Source organism: Pan paniscus, chromosome 13 (assembly GCF_029289425.2).
Source record: "Pan paniscus chromosome 13, NHGRI_mPanPan1-v2.0_pri, whole genome shotgun sequence".
NCBI lineage: Eukaryota > Metazoa > Chordata > Mammalia > Primates > Hominidae > Pan > Pan paniscus.
Window position 1 is genome coordinate 88,446,130 of NC_073262.2, and position 19,056 is coordinate 88,465,185.

Consider the following 19,056-nt stretch of genomic DNA (forward strand, 5'->3'; position numbering starts at 1 on the left):
AATATATAGCTTATTATATATTCAAATACACATATATACTTATTTTTTACTCCTTGTTCTAAAAATTATTGAAAATAATGATAGTGGGCTTGCAAACTCCTTAATGTAGCTCTGCCCATTTTAAAAAATATTTTTGATCTAGTGATTAGACTTATCCAAATTTTAGAATCATCATATCTTCCAGGTGAATTGAATATTCCTATCATCATGCAGTGACCTTTACCATAAGTTATGTTTTTTGCCTTAAATGTGTCTAATATTAATATAGAGATGTCACCTTCTAATCTTAGTGTTTTTATTTGTTTAGATGCCTCTTGTAGACAATCTACAGCTGGATTTTGCTTTATTTTTATTGTCTTAGCATTTCTGAATTTTAACTGAACCCAATCAATTTGTATTTATGTAAATTACAAATCTTCGGAAGTTTTCTACTGCCTTTTTTGTGGTTTCTTTGTCCTACTTTTTAATATATTTTTATTTATTCTTTATTGCATTATCTTAGAGTGCTAAATTTAGTTTTTATCTAGTTTTTTTTTTTTACTGTTTTACAAATTGCATAACATATGTATATTTCTTTTAGCATTTACCCTAACATTTTTGTTTAAATTTTTATGGATACATAAAATCAGACATTTTTCTGGGGTACATATGTATTTTGATATAAGCATACAATGTATAGTGATAAGTCTGGTTAATTGGGAGATCTATCACTCAAACATTTGTTATTTCTTTGTGTTGAACGCTGTAAATTTACTCTTCTAGTTATGTTGAAGTATATTTAAAATAAAAGTTAAAATTGGATAATTTACTTCTAATCATAACTTTATATCATACTTATTATTGTCCAATAGTTTAAATTTTGACATTGTAAAGGTTTTATCAGTCAAATTACTTTCTTATTATTGTTTTATACAGATTTTATTTATATTTGTCCACCTGTTTACCAGCTTATTTTGTTCTCCACTCATTCCTTCTTGCATTTAATACTTCTTGGGATTATTGCCATTTGTTCTAAAGTACCGCATTCTTTAGAAAGGTCTTTAGTGAACGTATTTTGGGAGTAAATTCTCAGATTTTATTTGATAAAATTGTCTTTATCCTTGTATTAGAATGTCATTATGTCCAAGGGTATGAGTAAGTTTCAGGGGACAGTTATTTTTTTTTTCTTAGCACTTTAAAGATAATGGATTTTTAGGCTGAGGCATAAGAATCACTTGAACCTGGGAGGCAGAGGTTGCAGTGAGCCGAGAGCGTGCCACTGCACTGCAGCCTGGGTGACAGAGCAACACTCCATCTCAAAAAAAAAAAATTGTTTTGTTTAATTATTTTACTTTTTATTCTATGATGTAATTATTCCTGTGTAAGTGATTCTTCCGTCCCCCACCTCGGGCTGTTTTTAAGATGTTTTCTTTATTTTTTCTTTAGTATTATTATAAGGAGCAGTTCTGTACAAGCTTCAGCCATTTCCTCTTTCTATATTGCCTCTCTTCATTTTCGTTATCTTCTTGTGAGTATTAGACTACCTTCTTGTCTCATGTCCTTTAACAACTGTATTTTCCATTTCTCTCACTGCATTCCTGTTGTTAATTTCTTCAAATATGTTCTCTAGTTCGCTAATTCTCTCTTTAGTTATTTAGTTTTTCTATATAGTTTATTATTTCATAAATTAATTGCTTTGTAAAATTGAACTATGGTATATTATATATATAAAATACAATTTCTAAATAGTTATTTTTAAATTTGGACTTCTTATAGGCTCTTTTTCTATTCTTATCCTTTCAAAAGCCTTCTTTATATATTTAAACATATAAAGTCCTCTTATTTGCTATTTTATGTTTGCTAATTCAAATATTTGAAATCTTTGAGGTCTAATTTTAATATATTGTTTTTGTTTCTGTTAAAAGCCATGGTTTCTTGTTTTTCTTTTTTTATATTTCTGTGGGGAGTGGGAGGTTGTTACTGTTATATGTGAGCTCAGTTTTGACAGAAATTTATTGTTGGGGATTCAATAATATTTGGATAGGTTGTAATTCTCTAAAGAAAATTTACATACGCTGCTGCCAGTTATCTGTAAGAGCTGTGAACACAGATTCATTTTAAATTAAATTCTCATATGTAGTTTTAGAGACAATACAGTTTCTGTGGATTTGAAACTCAAGGTCATAGAACACATAATCTGTGATTACGAATTCTTAGCAAATACTTTTATCTTCTCCTCCTCCTTCTCCACCCACAGCCAAAAGCCAAGACATAATTTCTCTGCTTCCTCTGTGGCATGATTTTTTTTTTTTTTTTTTTGTAGATGACTAATTGAAGATGTAGCTCATTGGGATCCTAAACAGATGGCCCCTGACTTACAGTGGTTGGACTTATAATTTTTCAACTTTAGGATTGTGTAAAAGCAATAAACATTCAATAGACACTGTATTTTAAGTACCTATACAACCATTCCATTTTTCACTTTCAGTACAGCAGTCAATAAATTATATAATAAATAATTCAACACTTTATTATAAAGTAGGCTTTGTGTTAGCTGATTTTGCCCAACTGTAAGCTAATGTAAATGTTCAGAACAAATTTAAAGCATGCTAAGCTAAGCTATTATGTTCAGCAGGTTAGGTGTATTAAATGCATTTCCAACTTAACATATTTTCAGCTTATGATGGTTTTATTGTGATATGAACCCCATTGTAAGTCAAGAAGCATCTGTATATTTTTAGGAGCTCTTAGTTTTAATTCTCCATCTTTTGGGGGGCCCAATGTCTTGTTTTAAATGCTCTGACCAGACACTAAAGGGAAGTCATAATCAGGTGTACACAAGAGTAAACATAATTACTGTGTAGCATGATGAGTTTTATAATATAGACATGTTTAGAGTGCTTTGAGAGCACTGGGAAGGGTATTTATTCAGGTACGTATCAAGGAAGGCTTTCAAGAGTTAACATAAGCTGAACGAGACCTAAAATATGAGAAGTTAAAATACAGCACAGGGTGTTCTAGACAAAAGAAATTGCAAAACCACAGTCCAGAGAAGCATGAGAAACATGATATATTTAGGGAACTGCAAAATATTCTGTCTCTGGACCATAGCATAAGTATGAAAGACTAGTCAGAGAAGACACTGGAGAGGTAGATGAGGACATCAGATCTTACAGTACAGGTCCTTGCTAAGGACTTTGGACTTCACTGTGGAGAGTCCCTGAAAGCCTGTAAACGAGGCAGTGATAACAGAGAATAAATACCTACTGGAGGATTACCATTTAGCAAGTTGCTGAGGATGGATACAAACTATGTAATTTTATTTTTCTGATAAATAGGACCTCAGGCTCATGCTACAGACCCGGGTATATTTTCTTCTCCTGTTTACACAAATATGTAAGTACCTAAGGAATTATATATAATCATAAATAATTTTAATGATTACATAAGAGTGCTGCTCATAAGCAAATGATTCCATGGAATCCTCCATTTTTATAGTTCTACTTGGATTTAGTGAAACTTAGTCTTTTGCAGACTTTCAGCACTAAGCTTAAATTGTAGACAAAGTGAATCATTGTCCTTTCCTTTCTCCTTCTCCTTATCTATAATCCAGCTATAGTCAGGGTCTCCATGCCACTTTCAAGTGTATCCGCATCATAGCCTTCTTCCGGTAGCTTCTCATGATCTGGCTTTATTTCTTTGCTTTTCTCTTCTTTGAAACAGCTACCATTTCTTATGCTTTTTGAGATTATTGGCTGTCTAAGGCTGGTAAAATAGTTTACTCTATAGTATAAATGACTTAATCGGTTATTCCCCCACCCCAAAGGCTATTTTGCAGTTTAATAAAAAATAATAATCTCTAGTAGTGGAAATTATGGCACTTAGAAGAGATAGTTGTTAAGCCCAGGGACTTTTCATTCTTCAAACCTTAGTGACCACCTATTTTGTTGATGTTTATATCTGTTTTTCTCAACTCAAGAAAAGAAAGAGAGGAAAACATGAATCTAAGTAATGGCAGTGAGCTTTGTATTATTTTACACCCAATGCCATCATCTTTTTTAAAAATGAACAAGCCAAATGAAGTCTAGGATAGACTTTACAAACCCCAAATTCCTATGAAGATGATTGAGTAAAATAAGTGGTGCATGATGGCAAATGATATTGACATGTTCAGACAAGGCTTCCTGAAATAATAATTTTTACTTTAAGACTGATAAATATCAGTTTGTTTGACTTATTGAGTATTCATATGATACATAACACTGTAAAAGATGCAGAAGGAAGGAAACTGGCTTGTCTAGTTCAAAGCAATAAAACTTGATGACCGTGTGTAGACCATATGTAAAATAACATTGTTTATTTTACTTATTTGATACAAACGTTTTTATTTATTAGAAATATAAATACCTACCTCTTTAAAGAAAAGGTTAGAAGAGGCTCATAATATAGTTGTAATAACTGCATTTTTTATCTTCTCCTACCCAAGAATGTAGAACTACAAAAATCACTTGAATCTTTCATAGCAAGCATTTTGGATATTGTTTCATTAAAAATCTTAGCTTGATGAAAAATAAAGAACTCTATACCTTACCTGGAGCTTCTTCGCCACTGCTCCAAGAGCATACACACAGATCCAAATAAAGAGCAAAGACACATATGTCACATTCCTCTTGCTCAGGTTTAACTGCAGGTTTTATAGGCGTTTGCTGTGGAAGCCTCACATCTATTCCATCATTTCTTTTCTCACTTATTGCTTAGTTTTCTTGTTCCTGATCATTTGTTTAATGTTACAAAAGATTTATAAAATTGAGATGAAAATTCAGTACCAAGGGAATGAAAATAAAGTAAATATGACAGCAGTGGGAGTAAAGTTGCAGCAATTAAGCATTGCACTCAGGTGATAAGTAACTTTGTATTACAGGGAAGGTATAAGGAGTAACAGTGAAGAAGGCAATAAATCTACTACCCTGAAGACTGTGGTTAAAACTTGTAGTTTATTTATTGGGTAATAGTCTGATGGTTTTTAGTGGGGGTGTAATGGTCAAATTAGCGTACACAATGAATAACTTTGACACCAATATATAGGAAAAATTGAAAGAAAGAAACTCAGAACCAGTTCCCAAAAGCTATTAGTGGCCTGCAAAGGCTTCATTTGGGATTAGAGAGAAGTAGTCACAGATCCGAAAGACTTTAAATAGGAATTTATTTATCAAACATTTATTGAGAACCTACTATGTTCAAACTATAATGCTAGTTTTTAGGCAGATACCAAGATAAAACTATGTTGCTATGATTTCAGGGTATTATTTTTCAAGGATATTATGAGGCTGGAGAAAGTGGATGAAAATAAGACAAGTTAAAACACCAAAACCTACTGCTATTACCTAGATTCACTGTTTTTCCTAAATAAGTGCTCTCTGGAATGTTGCAAGCCTTTAATTAATTAGAGCCCCAGAAACTATAATTCTCATCATTTTTCTTTCGCCAGTTTACTTCTTACTTTTTTGGAGGAATGAATTTCTGAAGATACTTACCCTGCCATTTCTGCTGATGCCATGCTTTATCTGGTTAATAAAATTGTTTTCTAATAGTCATCAATGAAGCTTTTTCAGTTTCCTGACTAATTTTACCTGTAGGCCTTTGCACTTTCGTGCTGTTTGTATGCTTTTGGAGCAAAAAGTCTACTGGGAACTGCTACCAACCAATGAATACATAGAACTCCTTGAGTTAGTTATGTTTTGTGCCAATGATATAACATGAAGAAAACAGAAAAGTGAATCTGAATGCATTAGGTTGCAGAATATCTAAGAGAAAAACCTGTGGAAACTTGAGTTGACCTAAGAAACCAGATCCTAGAAAAACAAATTAGGATAAATGATAGAGAACATGTCACTGATATCAGCTTTCATGCTCCTAGTTGAATACTGCCAAAAGGTACAAATCTAAGGGTAGACTATTGTCATGAAGCCCATTTTATGAACTGAACCCAGTGAAGTTTCTTTTCCTTTCTGCCAAAATACAGGATATAGTTTTCAGTCTGGCTATTTCTCAAAATTGAATTATATCCCTAGGGGGAAATGTAAATTTGATCATGTAGAGTGCAGGCCTAGAAAGGAGTGCCAATTTTCTTAAGAAAGTAGAAAGAAGAAAAGCAGCAGTTCAAATCAGCAAAAATATACAAAAATAAATCAGACTTCAGTTTTAGATTTTAATATTTATTTTTCTATTATTTTTATGATTGAGCTATTCTTTTTTGCAATTTAGAAAACTATGTTTTTATTTCATTAGTGTGTGACGGTAAATCTAACAACACATGATAGAATATTGTCATACACATAAAAGGAATGCATCTAAATTGGTATTAAATATAGCTAGAAACTTACTTATGATTTTAACCCATAGTTACTGAATAATCATTCACATATTTTCTTCCTACTGTGGAATATGGGGAGAGGACAGTGGAACTATGGCATTTGAACGAGTAAATAAAGGATTATCAGAAAGTCCTGGTCAGATGCCTTGCTACTCCATCAGGGCTTTTAGCAGTCAGAAGGGACTCATCTGCCCACTTCCTGCAAATCCTATATCCATTTTCAGAGAAACACAATGTAGGCATGGCTAAGGTGTGTTGGAAGTATAAGGATCAGAGAGATACACTGTTTATGCAGCAGCTATAATTCTGTACCCCTGGGTAATAAAGCACATTTCCGAAACTAGAGGCCAGTCTAAGGAGGAAGTGAAATAGGGGGGTTGGAAAAAACAGTATATTCTTCATTTTGAATTTCTAGAGAAAAAATCTTAGATACAACAAAATGATTCAATAATTAGAAATTTTGGGAAAAGTTTTATAAATTTTTGACTCTATGTAATAACTAAATGATCAACCTTTCTTTACAGGCAACAGAACTTGCTGCAAAATTGCTCGCAAGAAAAAGTATGTATCATAAAATCCACCGAGAAAGCAACATATTAGTCATACTTTCTGATGCATCATAATAGAAAACATTTTGTTAACTAAGTAATAGGAATCATCCATTGATATTTGTTAGGCTTCCTTTTTGCCCCTTTTTCTTCTTTGAAGTCTACTTTCAGTTAATTCTTATACTTTTCTGTGGTCCAAAATTGTTATCAAAAGATAATATTGACCCTTCAAGACGAGGTCTCATGGGTATAGAATGGTGAGATATTAACGGATCTATAACCATCATAGGAAGAGAATCAAATACCACAAGCCTATTATATCATGGGAAGCCATTAATCAATAAGGCCTTTCAGATCTTGCTGGTGAACTCAGTAGTAGGTGAGTTGAGATGCTTGGATCTGTCTTCAGTAGTTTTGTGAAAAGGGACCTGGTCACCTATGAGCTGAGACTTGGAACAGGCAAAGATAAGATCGTGTATTTTTATGAGGCCTAACTCTGGATCTAGACCGAAAAGTCAGGAAAGAGAAAGCATTTGAGGAACAACACATGCTCTGAGACGCTATTTAACATGGAAACTTGCTCAATTCATAGAATATGCAGCAAATACAATAGCTTTGACCCAAGGGAATTTTTTTCAGTTTAATGTTGTAATAGAAAGCAATTAAAAACTAGGATTCTATCTATCATATTTCACTACAAAGAAAACGTTAGAAATATATCCCTCTTTTATATATTGAGGTTAGAATCTCTTCGCCGTAACTAACCTAAGAGTAATAACGTAGGTTTTTGTTTATCATCTCCAGTAATAAGAAAAATGACATATTTTGAATGTCTTAGTTTATATGTGTTGTAGTTGATTTAGAATAATTATCTTCCTATAAACATTTAGGTATGATTCTTAAGTATTTGATTTAGACTGTATTTATTTAAGACATGTATTTTACAACATAAGACTGTCATCTCAAAATATGTGTTTAATGCCACTAACCCATTGCTTATAAAATAAGTTAAAAATAAATATGTTTGTGTATTTGGGGATTACAGCTGAATAAAATGGCCTTTCCTGGGGTGCTCCTCAAATGCTTTCAAGTGAGTCAGAAGAGAGTGTGCTACATATATGTTAACTTTTCTTTGAATGTTTCTCTGAAATATGGATAATTTCAGACTAATTTAGGCAATATTTTGGGTGTTAGCAGCCTAGTTACAGGAATCATATTTACACTGAGACCTACATATCAGCCTTCTAAGCTTTTCTGCCAATTACTTGTGTTTACAAGCTCTATGTTTTAAGAATTTTAACAACTTAAAAATAGAGTACTACTTTATTATATGTAAGATGAGTTTTGGAAGCACAAAATATATTTGCAGTTGCTAAATAGAGGTTTATAGAATTCTACAGATGCATTTATTTCTACCCATGGTCCAGTTCAAATCTATGACAGCAATATTAGTCACTAAGGAAATGGTTATTCAAATCTGGTTCTTGGCTCCAGCTCAAACAAATTAATAGTCTAACTTTCTTAACCTTGCTCAGCCCTCCCTACTCTTTGATTCCCAAATCTAGCTTGGCTTTTATTTTCTATCTAAATTTTAATTTGTTACCTTACTTTAGTATCTGTTCTCAGCTTTCCTATCTAGGACAATTTGTATTTATTTGTATTATTTTATTTTATTTTATTTGTATTATTTGTATTTATTTGTATTATCACTTTTATTGGATACAAAGCCCGTCAATCTATATAAAGCATTAGCTTTTATTTTTGCCTATCAAATAATTCTTAACAATTAACTTTAGTCATTCCTATATATATAGACCACAGGCTCACCCTTTCAGCAGGGACTGGGAGAGAAAATGCTTTATGTTCCTTCCCCAAATCTCAGCTAGGCAGATGTTTCTGAAAGCATCCAAATATTTTGACTGGATCTGTCTTGAGAAATGTTTTGTTAGAAATATTTAATGTATCTTTAAAAATTAGCTGGATCATAAACATCACATATTTTCTTTCCAAAATATTTGCATGTTGTGTGCCTAGACAGCAATTTAGTGATATTTTTAACAAAAAAAATCATTTATACTGATAATAAATGCCAGGGGAAAAAGAAACTTCTGAGAGACTGTGAATAAAATAAATCTTACACAAAAAAACACTTCACCGTAGTGCAGAATAAACTAACTAGAAATTCATCTTAAATTCTAAATTTCTAAACTGATATTTCTTTACTATTTTCTTTCATAAACCATAATGGTATTCCACCAATACATTGATATAAAAATTAAATGTTACCTTCTGTCTCCAAAACATAGAGTAAGTTGTTACATGACTTTATTTTCATCTCTGCTTACCTCCTTTCCAGGTAACTTCTGAAGAACTGAATATTATAATTCAGAATGTAATGACCTGGGTTGTGGCTACAGTGACCAGTATATTGTACCCAGCCATCACAAAGTATGAAGAAAGATTGCAAAATAATACATACCCAGTATCTGAGGACTCCATCCTCTCTTCAGATAGTTCAAGTTTCTGTAGCACGTGCAGTGAAGACTTTACATGTAGAAGCTACACATCTGCAACAACTAAAACATTTCAGGCAGAACCCTGTGCATTTGTAGTTGACATGTCAGTAAGGAGACCAACCACACCTATAAAACCTCCTCCTGCACATGTGGAAAAAACAGTTGTGGGGAAAACATGTCACATAAAAGGACAATCTATAATCTCTAAACTTAAATATAATAAAACCAACTTGCTATATTCATACCCTAAGCTCAGAAGTTGTAAATCAGATAGTCACCTTTTAGCATCATTTGAAACAGGCACAAAAAAATCTAAGGATGCTACCACTGAAACAGATAGCTTAGGGAGTTCATTGCATTGTGATAAAACAGCAAAAGCCATGGATGAAATGAAGAATTTAAAAAATGTTTTTGTTAACTTTAAATGTTACTTGAAAGGGGAAACTGAAGTGATTTTAGAAAGCATTTTGCGAGAAATAATGTCTGATTTAACCCAGGCCATTCCCTCTCTCTCTTCTGTTACTGCTGAAGTTTTTGTTGAACAATGTGAACGTGAAAAAGAAATCTTGCTTTCCAATGTTCATATTCCCTCAGTTGCTTCTGAGATTGTGGAAAATATGCTTGAGAAGTTAGAGTCTGCAGTTGAGAAAAAATGTGTTGAGATGTTTTCACAAGATTTGTCAGTCGACATTAAACCAAGTTTAGCAGCCAGTGATGAACTTCTCACATCATCTAATGGAAAACCTTTGAAAAATTCAATGCCTGATACTTTGGACCCAATGTGTGATATTGCAGAGGACATGGTGCATGCCATTTTAGAAAAGCTAATGACTCTTGTTTCTTTTAAGCAAAATGAATTTCTTCATCTTAAAGACACAAATAAGCTTTCCTGCCAGCAACATAAGACAGACCCAATATGTATGTTCCTTCAAAGAGCTGGCAAAAATAAATCTAGTCTTGAATCTGATGAAGCTAGTTTAATTGTCAATGAAGAAGTACAAAATTTAATATCAAATATTTTTTCCCAGTCTTCTTTGGTTGCTTATATAGAGGAAGCAATCAGTGCTATACTAGGTTATATACAAACTGAACTAAATAATGAGAGAATTATTGCATCTGAAGAAACAGTAGTACTCCTTCAGCTACTTGAGGACATCCTTTTTCAGCTCCATCAGGAACCAGTAAATGAAAGTTTTCAAAAAAGTAGGCAACCTAGAATAAGTAGTCCTTCTGACACCAAAGAAAAGTACAGACTCACTGGCACTAGATTATCAAATAGTCCTAGGTCTGGAAGACCATTTCCACCTATAAATGTTCCAGGCATGGTTCTTTATTCTGATGATGAAAATGAGGAAATAGACAATATTGTAAAAAATGTGCTTGATTCAACTTTCAAAGATGAAAAAGTAAAATCACAAGAACAGATTCCTAATCATTGGTTTACAAAGGGAAACACTTGTTTTGAATGCAAAAGAAATATCAAACCACCTACAAAGCCTGGTTCTAGAAGCAAAGCTGCATTTCATGATTGGGAATTAAAGACTGAGCCACCATCTACTAATCATGAAGATATTTTAAAGAAAAAACTTTCTTTGAATAAAGACATTTCAACTTTCAGCCAAGATCAAAAGCATCAAATAGAAAAGGCTTCAGAAAACATAGTCACAAGTATTTTAAAGGAAATGCTCAAGGACATATCTTCCGTTCCTTTTGGTCACTTAGACAGCAAAACTGGCTGTGAAGCTTCAGTTCTTGTTTCAGAAAAGCCTCAAGGACTGTCACATCAAGAATGGATAGACCAGATGTTTTCTGTTTCAGAAATCAGTACAGTGGCTCAAGAAATAACAGATTCTGTGTTAAACATACTTCATAAGGCATCAAACTACATTTCCAATACCACTAAAAGTTCCATTTCATCATCAGTTCATCAGACTTCCTTACATAATTCTGACACTGAACACATAGTCAAAGAAGCAGCAAATAAATACCCATTAAAAACATGGTTTGACAGTGAAAAGAAAATGAAATATTTATCTTTATTTGACGTTGATCCTGAAAAGCCTCCCTGGTTAAAATCTGGAAAAAGTGAACCTAAACCTGTAGATGACATTAATGATAAGATCATTCGTACAATTTTTAAAAGACTGAAGTCATTTATTTGTCCAAAATTGCATATGGGCTTCAAATCTTCATTACAATCTCAACTTAGCAAGTACACAGCTAAAATAGTAAACATTGTTTTATGTGCTATCCAGAATGAACTGGAAGTTCACAAGGAAAACCTAAATCTTAGGGAGATTGACCATACCAAATCCCTTACAGATAAAGGATTTTTTGCGAATACTGATAAAAAATTAGAATCTCTTGTCACGAGTATTGATGATGACATTTTGGCGAGTCCATTATTAACCTGTATTTATGATATGTTGTTATCAAGTGAAAATGCACATCAAAGAAGCATTTCACTCTCTTCTCGTAAGCCAAAGTCTGCAACTGACAGTGTTGATGTACAAAGCATTTTGCCAAATAGGCAAGATAAAAAATCTTTTCACAAATATTTGGCTACTCCTTGTACTCACCACAGTGTCAATGGTGGAAACCATATTAAAGAGAATGCAAAATTGCAAGTGTTAGAAAGAATTGGGGAAACACTACATGAAATGTTAAGCAAGCTCCTGGGGACCCATCTTCATTCTCAGCTATCTTGTAGTCAACAAAGCAGAGAGATGACCAATAAGAATCAGAAAATGGCTGCTGCATTGCAGTCTAATATTCAGTTAATTTCTAAAGCAATTTTGGATTATATCCTTGCAAAATTATGTGGTGTTGACATGGATACCAGTTTTGCAAGTTGTGGATTAAAAGCTATCTCAGAGTCTCTTGACATTGACAACCCATCATTTGCTTCAATTATTGAGAAAATGGCCAAATCCACCAAAATAATCTCCAGCATAGTTTCCAGAAGGGTTCAGGAGGACAATAAAGAAGAGACTAAAAGCAAGGCAAAACCTGTTGCTCCTGTGTCTTCCAAAACACCAAGCACAAAAGAAATGCATCCAAATAAACTAAAAGCTGTAGCTTCAGATATTCTTAATATGGTTTTTGCTAAACTGGAAGGGTTTGCCAATGGACATTTAGAAATTTTGGGTGCTATTAATGATGGAAATAAGAAAAGCAATAAGATAGGCTGGGAATATGAAAGCACCAATATTTCCAGAGACACACATGAAGCATCATTTCTGTCTGCTTTATATATGCATGCAAAGAAGGTATCAAGTGCTATTTTGAAGGTTATTCAAACAGAATTAAATGTGACCTCATCAGATTTGAAGACAAGTGTAGAAAACCCACCACCTGAGACTCAAATTCTTAAGGATGTAGTCAAGTTAATTTTAGATGCAGTCTCTTCCGATATGTTTAATGAAACGGAATCTGAAGGGGGAGGCATTGAAACTTATCGATACAGGCCAACATACGGAAGTCTTCCTGGAGGAGCTGAATCAGATTCATTTCTAGAAGATGATGCATATACAGCGAAAAAAATTATTGATGAGAGATCACCACAAACAGAAGAAATGAAAACACGTTCTCTTAAACAATGGGCTCTAGAGAAAACCTTAAACAAAATTGAAGTAAAACTCAAAGAACCACATATATCTCCAATTGCTCCCATTATAAGAAATATTTTGAATGAAATTTTTCAAAGTACTTTAATCAATCAATTAAATGTCCTTTCTCTCTCCCACTCTAATTTTAATGGCATGCCTCACAATGTTGATGAGCCAACTCCCCAAACAGCTGTTCAATTTATGGATAAAATGATGGATCCTTTACTTTCGGAAGCAGATATAACCATAGTAACAGATAATATTGTTAGGACTGTATTTCACAAACTTTATTCAGCTGCCATGACAGAAAGAAATGTAAGGGAAAATAGGTATAAAACTATCACTTTTTCAGCAAATGTTTCTTCTCATGAACACACCTATAAAGGAAAGTCCTCTGTCACTGCTTTGGATGAAAATCCATGTACTTTTCAGTCTAGATTCAGCGTTGCTGACAAGGAGACAAAGGTAAATCTAGCTGAAGATATTGTACAGGCAATATTAACAAATTTAGAAACTTTTGCTACTTCCAAAGTAAAATCTCTCTTTTATTCTCAAGTCAACTTTACAGTTCCAGTGGCTTTACCTATTCAGCAAGATCACAGTACATTGAGCAAAGCATTATCAGCCAAAGATTCATATTCTGATGAGCAATTTTCCTGTTGCTCAGTAGATCATACCAAGTCAGGAAAGACCAACTTGTGCCAACTGTCTTTGTCTAAATTAAATACTTATGCACTACAAGTGGCTAGAAGAAATTTACAAGGAATCAAACAGGAATTAGATAAAGAAAGGGAACATCCTTTTTTAACTCATGACATTGGGATTTCTGAAAGTATTGCAAGTCAAATTGTTAACGCATTGTTAGACATTATATCACGTAAAGGCAAATGTGACAAAAACAGTTCTGACAAAGAGATCGATTTAGATCAGCAAAAAGGTGTTATTGAAAAGCTGCTCAATGAGACCAAATATCGAAAAGTACTTCAACTTCAAATACAAGATACCATTGAAGGTATCCTATGTGATATTTATGAAAAAACCCTGTTTCAGAATAATCTCTCATTTGCCACACCCACGCTGAAATGTAGCATAGCTGATAAACATTCAGAAGAAAATTCTGAAATGTTCATGGAGGGTGCAAATAAGATTATTCCTAAGCTTTCAGTTCCTAAATCAGATGTCATTTTGATATCCAATGATATAGTGAATATTGTTCTTCATAATCTCAGTTCTGCTGCCACGCTTGTCATAAATGCAAAGAATCCTACTTCTGCAAGATTGCCCCTGACATTTTGTGATATGTTTCCAAAAATAGACTGTCAACAGCCTCTTAAGGGGTCAAAAACTGAAAGAAAAACAGAGCGTTTTTCATATTCAAGAAATCAGAAGTCAGCTTATGCTGATGATAATCAAATAACTGTAGTAGAGAAAGAAGACACTCAGAAATCTGCTACTGACTCATGTGAGGAAAATGCTAACTTCATTACTAAAACTATTTTTAAACGTTTGGAATCTTTTGCCACAGAAAGAATAGATTCATTAATTACCCTTGCTTTCCAAAGTAAAGAAAAGTCATTTGTTATCCCAGAATTGGAAAATTGTAAACAAAATGACAGCATCTTTTATGATTCAAGCCAAGTGGAATCAGATGTAAATGTCCTGAAAATATCAGCAACTGAAACCATTCTCAGCCAAGAGCTTACAGATTTCACTTTTGTTGGTCGCAGAGAAAAACTTGGATCCACAATTCACCTATCGCAAGCTAGGCTTAAGACATATGCTGACGTCATTGCCAGTGCCATTTTGAAGCTTATTAAAAATGACTTAGACTTAGAAATTCAAAAGATATATCCATATCAAAACAATATTTTGTTCCAAGAAAACATCATTGTGAGTGAAATTGTTGACAGTATGTTAAAGATGTTAGATGATAAAAGATCTGTAAAGGAAATTTGTTTTAATTCAAAAGAGAATTCTAACTTTTCACAATTAGCTTTATCAAATGAAATATTGCTGGGTCACAAAGAGAAGGAAAGAAGTACCAAACAATCTCTATTTACAAAGTATCCATTAGAGCAAAACCAAATGATATTGGAAAACAAAAGGCAGATAATTGTTTTGGAAGAAATATTTATGAGAAATGGAGAATCAAAAAACAAAGAAAAAGGTGAACTGCTCATTGCAGTGGAAGAACTTTTGAATAAGCTGTATCAAAGAGTAATGGAAGTCACAGGCCATTTGCCTCCACTTAATGAAACTGCCAACTTTATATCTAATTCTAAGATTAAAACATCAGACACAACACAGAAAAACAGTTTTCAATCACATATTAACAGTGTAGCAAATGACATAGTTGAAAGTGTTTTGGGGAAAATGTACTTGGTAGTTGTGACATCCTTATATGAAAATAATAAAAGTAGGACAGAAGTTGAAATATCTGACCACAATGATTCCTTACTAATGAAACCATTAAGGTTTAGAGAAACTAAACAAGCAGGAAAAATAAGTAATTCCCCTAGATATGCGATATCACAGGCTTATTCTTATGTCGACAGTCAAAATATCTCTGTGATGGAAAACACTCTTTTGCCATATTTACCATTGCAAGTGAAGAAAGACTTAATTCAAATGGTTCTCAATAAGATCACAAATTTTGTCTCACTTCATCTAGAAGAGAGTTTGTCCCCTGAGTATTGTGCTGATAAGCTGCAACTTTTAAGTCCACACACTTTAAAGGTGAGCCCTAAGGACAACCCTAAGCCATGCTTTAAAGCACATTTAAAAACAAGATCAAAAATTACCACTTTTCCTAAATTTACAAAAAAAACACACTTAGGACTGAGTGCTGCTAAGGCCAAAAGCAAAACCAAGTTAGGTCCTGGAGAGAAGACCCTAAAAGACAGCAGATCCAAGACTGCCATTGGGTTGTCACACATCATGTCAGCTGGAGATGCCAAAAATTTACTGGACACAAAATTGCCCACTTCAGAACTAAAAATAAATGCCAAGGATATAATAATTAACATCCTGGAAACAATTGTGAAGGAATTTGGAAAGGTAAAGCAAACCAAAGCTTTACCATCTGATCAAATCATAGCAGCAGGTAAAATAGTTAATAGAGTTTTGCAAGAATTATATGTTACCAATAACTGCAATTTGGCTTACCCGATGAAATCCTCACATCTCAGACTTTCACAGGGGAATATAGGCACAGGATCCCTTCCTAAACAACAAGCATGTTTTTACTTGGAGAATGTTTCTTCACAGCTAGAGCACATTTTTCCTAGAGAAGGTATATTTAAAAAATTGTTTGACAAGTGGCAAACAGAATCAAATGACAAGGAAAATGAAAAATGTAAGCTATTGATGATAGCTGAAAATGTTTTGACTGAAATTTCAATAAAAGCAAAAGAATTAGAATATTCTCTTTCACTTTTAAATTTGCCCCCTCTTGAGAATTGTGAAAGCAGGTTTTATAATCATTTTAAAGGAGCTTCTACTAGAGCCGAGGATAGTAAAGCACAAATTAATATGTTTGGAAGGGAAATTGTTGAAATGCTACTTGAAAAACTACAGCTATGTTTTCTGTCCCAAATTACCACTCCAGATAGTGAAGAAACTCTATCAAACAGTAAAGAACACATTACTGCTAAAAGTAAATATGGTTTTCCAAACAAGCATAGCCTCAGCAGTTTACCAATCTATAACACAAAGACAAAAGACCAAATTTCTGTGGGCTCCAGCAACCAAATTGTTCAAGAGATTGTAGAAACGGTTTTAAACATGTTAGAGTCATTTGTGGACTTGCAGTTTAAACATATCTCCAAATATGAGTTTTCTGAAATTGTGAAAATGCCTATAGAAAACCTTTCTTCTATCCAACAGAAACTGTTAAACAAAAAAATGTTGCCAAAATTACAACCACTGAAAATGTTTTCTGATAAATCCGAGTCAAATACTATTAATTTCAAGGAAAACACACAGAATATCCTTCTACGGGTTCATTCATTCCATTCACAATTACTTACATATGCTGTTAATATCATCAGTGACATGCTTGCTGTAATTAAGAACAAGCTAGACAACGAAATAAGCCAAATGGAACCATCTTCAATTAGCATATTGAAAGAGAACATTGTAGCAAGTGAGATCATTGGCACACTAATGGACCAGTGTACTTATTTCAACGAGTCTTTGATACAAAACCTTTCAAGAGAAAGTTTGTTCCAAGGAGCTGAAAATGCCTACACTGTTAATCAGGTTGAATTAGCAACTAATATGAAAATGTTCACATCAAAGTTAAAGGAAGGTAGTTTGGGGATTAATCCTTCACAAGTGAGTAAAACTGGGTTTGTGTTTTGTTCAGATGAAGATATGAAAGAAAAGTACAGGGTTTCATCAGATTTACCCACCTCTGTCAGATCCTCTGTAGAAGACACAGTTAAAAACTCAGAGCCAACGAAAAGGCCTGATTCAGAAACTATGCCATCGTGTTCTACTAGAAACAAAGTACAAGACCACAGACCAAGGGAATCTAACTTTGGTAGTTTTGATCAGACCATGAAAGGAAATAGCTACCTCCCTGAAGGCAGTATCTTACAAAAGCTGCTTAGGAAAGCAAGTGACTCCACAGAAGCAGCATTAAAGCAAGTCTTGTCATTCATAGAAATGGGAAAAGGTGAAAATCTAAGAGTGTTTCATTATGAGAACCTAAAACCAGTTGTTGAACCAAACCAAATTCAGACAACCATTTCCCCTCTCAAAATATGTTTAGCTGCAGAAAATATTGTCAATACTGTGCTATCCAGCTGTGGCTTTCCAAGTCAACCACACACTAATGAGAACAGGGAAATAATGAAACCATTTTTCATATCAAAACAAAGCTCTTTATCTGAAGTATCTGGAGGGCAAAAGGATAACGAAAAAAGTTTGCTTAGAATGCAGGATAAAAAAATCAACTATATACCTGAGGAAGAAAATGAAAACCTTGAAGCCGGCCGGGAAGATTCTTCTTTTTTGCAAAAATTGAAAAAAAAGGAGTACCCAAAGATAGAGACTGTGAAGGAAGTTGAAGCCTTTACTTTTGCTGATCATGAAATGGGTTCCAATGAAGTTCATCTGATAGCAAGACATGTCACCACATCTGTGGTCACATATTTGAAGAACTTTGAAACTACAGGTAAGCAAGAGAGAACGTACCTAAAAATTTGCATGATTTAGGAAGAAAACCAGTAAACGACATGTTTAAAAGATCTCCTGTCTAAAAAGCTGTATTCACTATTTTTCTGAAAATACCCTTGGAGGTAGATGACTACTGAGTTGCACTTTAATTTTATTTTAAATGTATTATTTTATTTTATTTAGAAATAGTGTCTCTGTCACTGAGGCTAGAGTACAGTGGCATGATCATTGCTTCCTGCAGCCTTGAACTCCTGGACTGAAGACATCCTCCCATCTCAGCCTTCCCCCAAAATAGCTGGGACCACAGGCATGCCACTGCACTCTAATTTTTAAAAATCTTTTTGTAGAGACAGGGTTTTGCTATGTTGCGCAGGCTGGTCTCAAACTCCTGGCCTCATGTGATCCTTCTTTCTCGGCCCCTCAAAGTGTTGGGATTACTGGCATGAGCCACCGTGCTCAGCCTCAATTGCTTTTTAATTCATCACAATGCAAAAAAATAAAAATAAATAAATGTTTTCAGGATTTGAATTTGAAGGATGTGTTGCTCAGTTTTCTCTATCTACAAATGAGAGAAAATGAGGCCATTTTAAAGCAGGAGATTTTGGTTGAGCATGAGGCATAAATTTGGAAGGGTTTTTTAAATTCTTATGCATAACTTCTTTATAATCATATGGGATGTGCAGTTAACTGATTAAAAGTCATTTAATTTTTGTATTCTTGAAGGCTTTGTTATTATTATTCAAAGTTTAAAAGAACAGTAGAATTGAATATCTTGTTTTATTTGCATTCCAGTATTCTGACTTAAATTCCTTTTAGGTATAATACTCCAACTGTATCATTACAGGGATTAT

At 33.6% G+C, this 19,056-nt stretch overlaps 1 protein-coding gene across 2 annotated transcripts in view; it reads left to right on the plus strand.

The window, feature by feature from the left end:
- The window catches only part of FSIP2 (fibrous sheath interacting protein 2), a 99,500-nt gene that overhangs the window by 43,287 nt on the left and 37,157 nt on the right, over positions 1-19,056 (plus strand). For both annotated transcript variants that reach the window (XM_055108840.1, XM_034954621.2), the window contains exons 14-16: positions 3,318-3,375; positions 6,877-6,913; positions 9,257-18,203. In XM_055108840.1, coding sequence (XP_054964815.1) covers positions 3,318-3,375; positions 6,877-6,913; positions 9,257-18,203 — 9,042 coding nt within the window. The remainder of the gene's footprint in view (positions 1-3,317; positions 3,376-6,876; positions 6,914-9,256; positions 18,204-19,056) is intronic.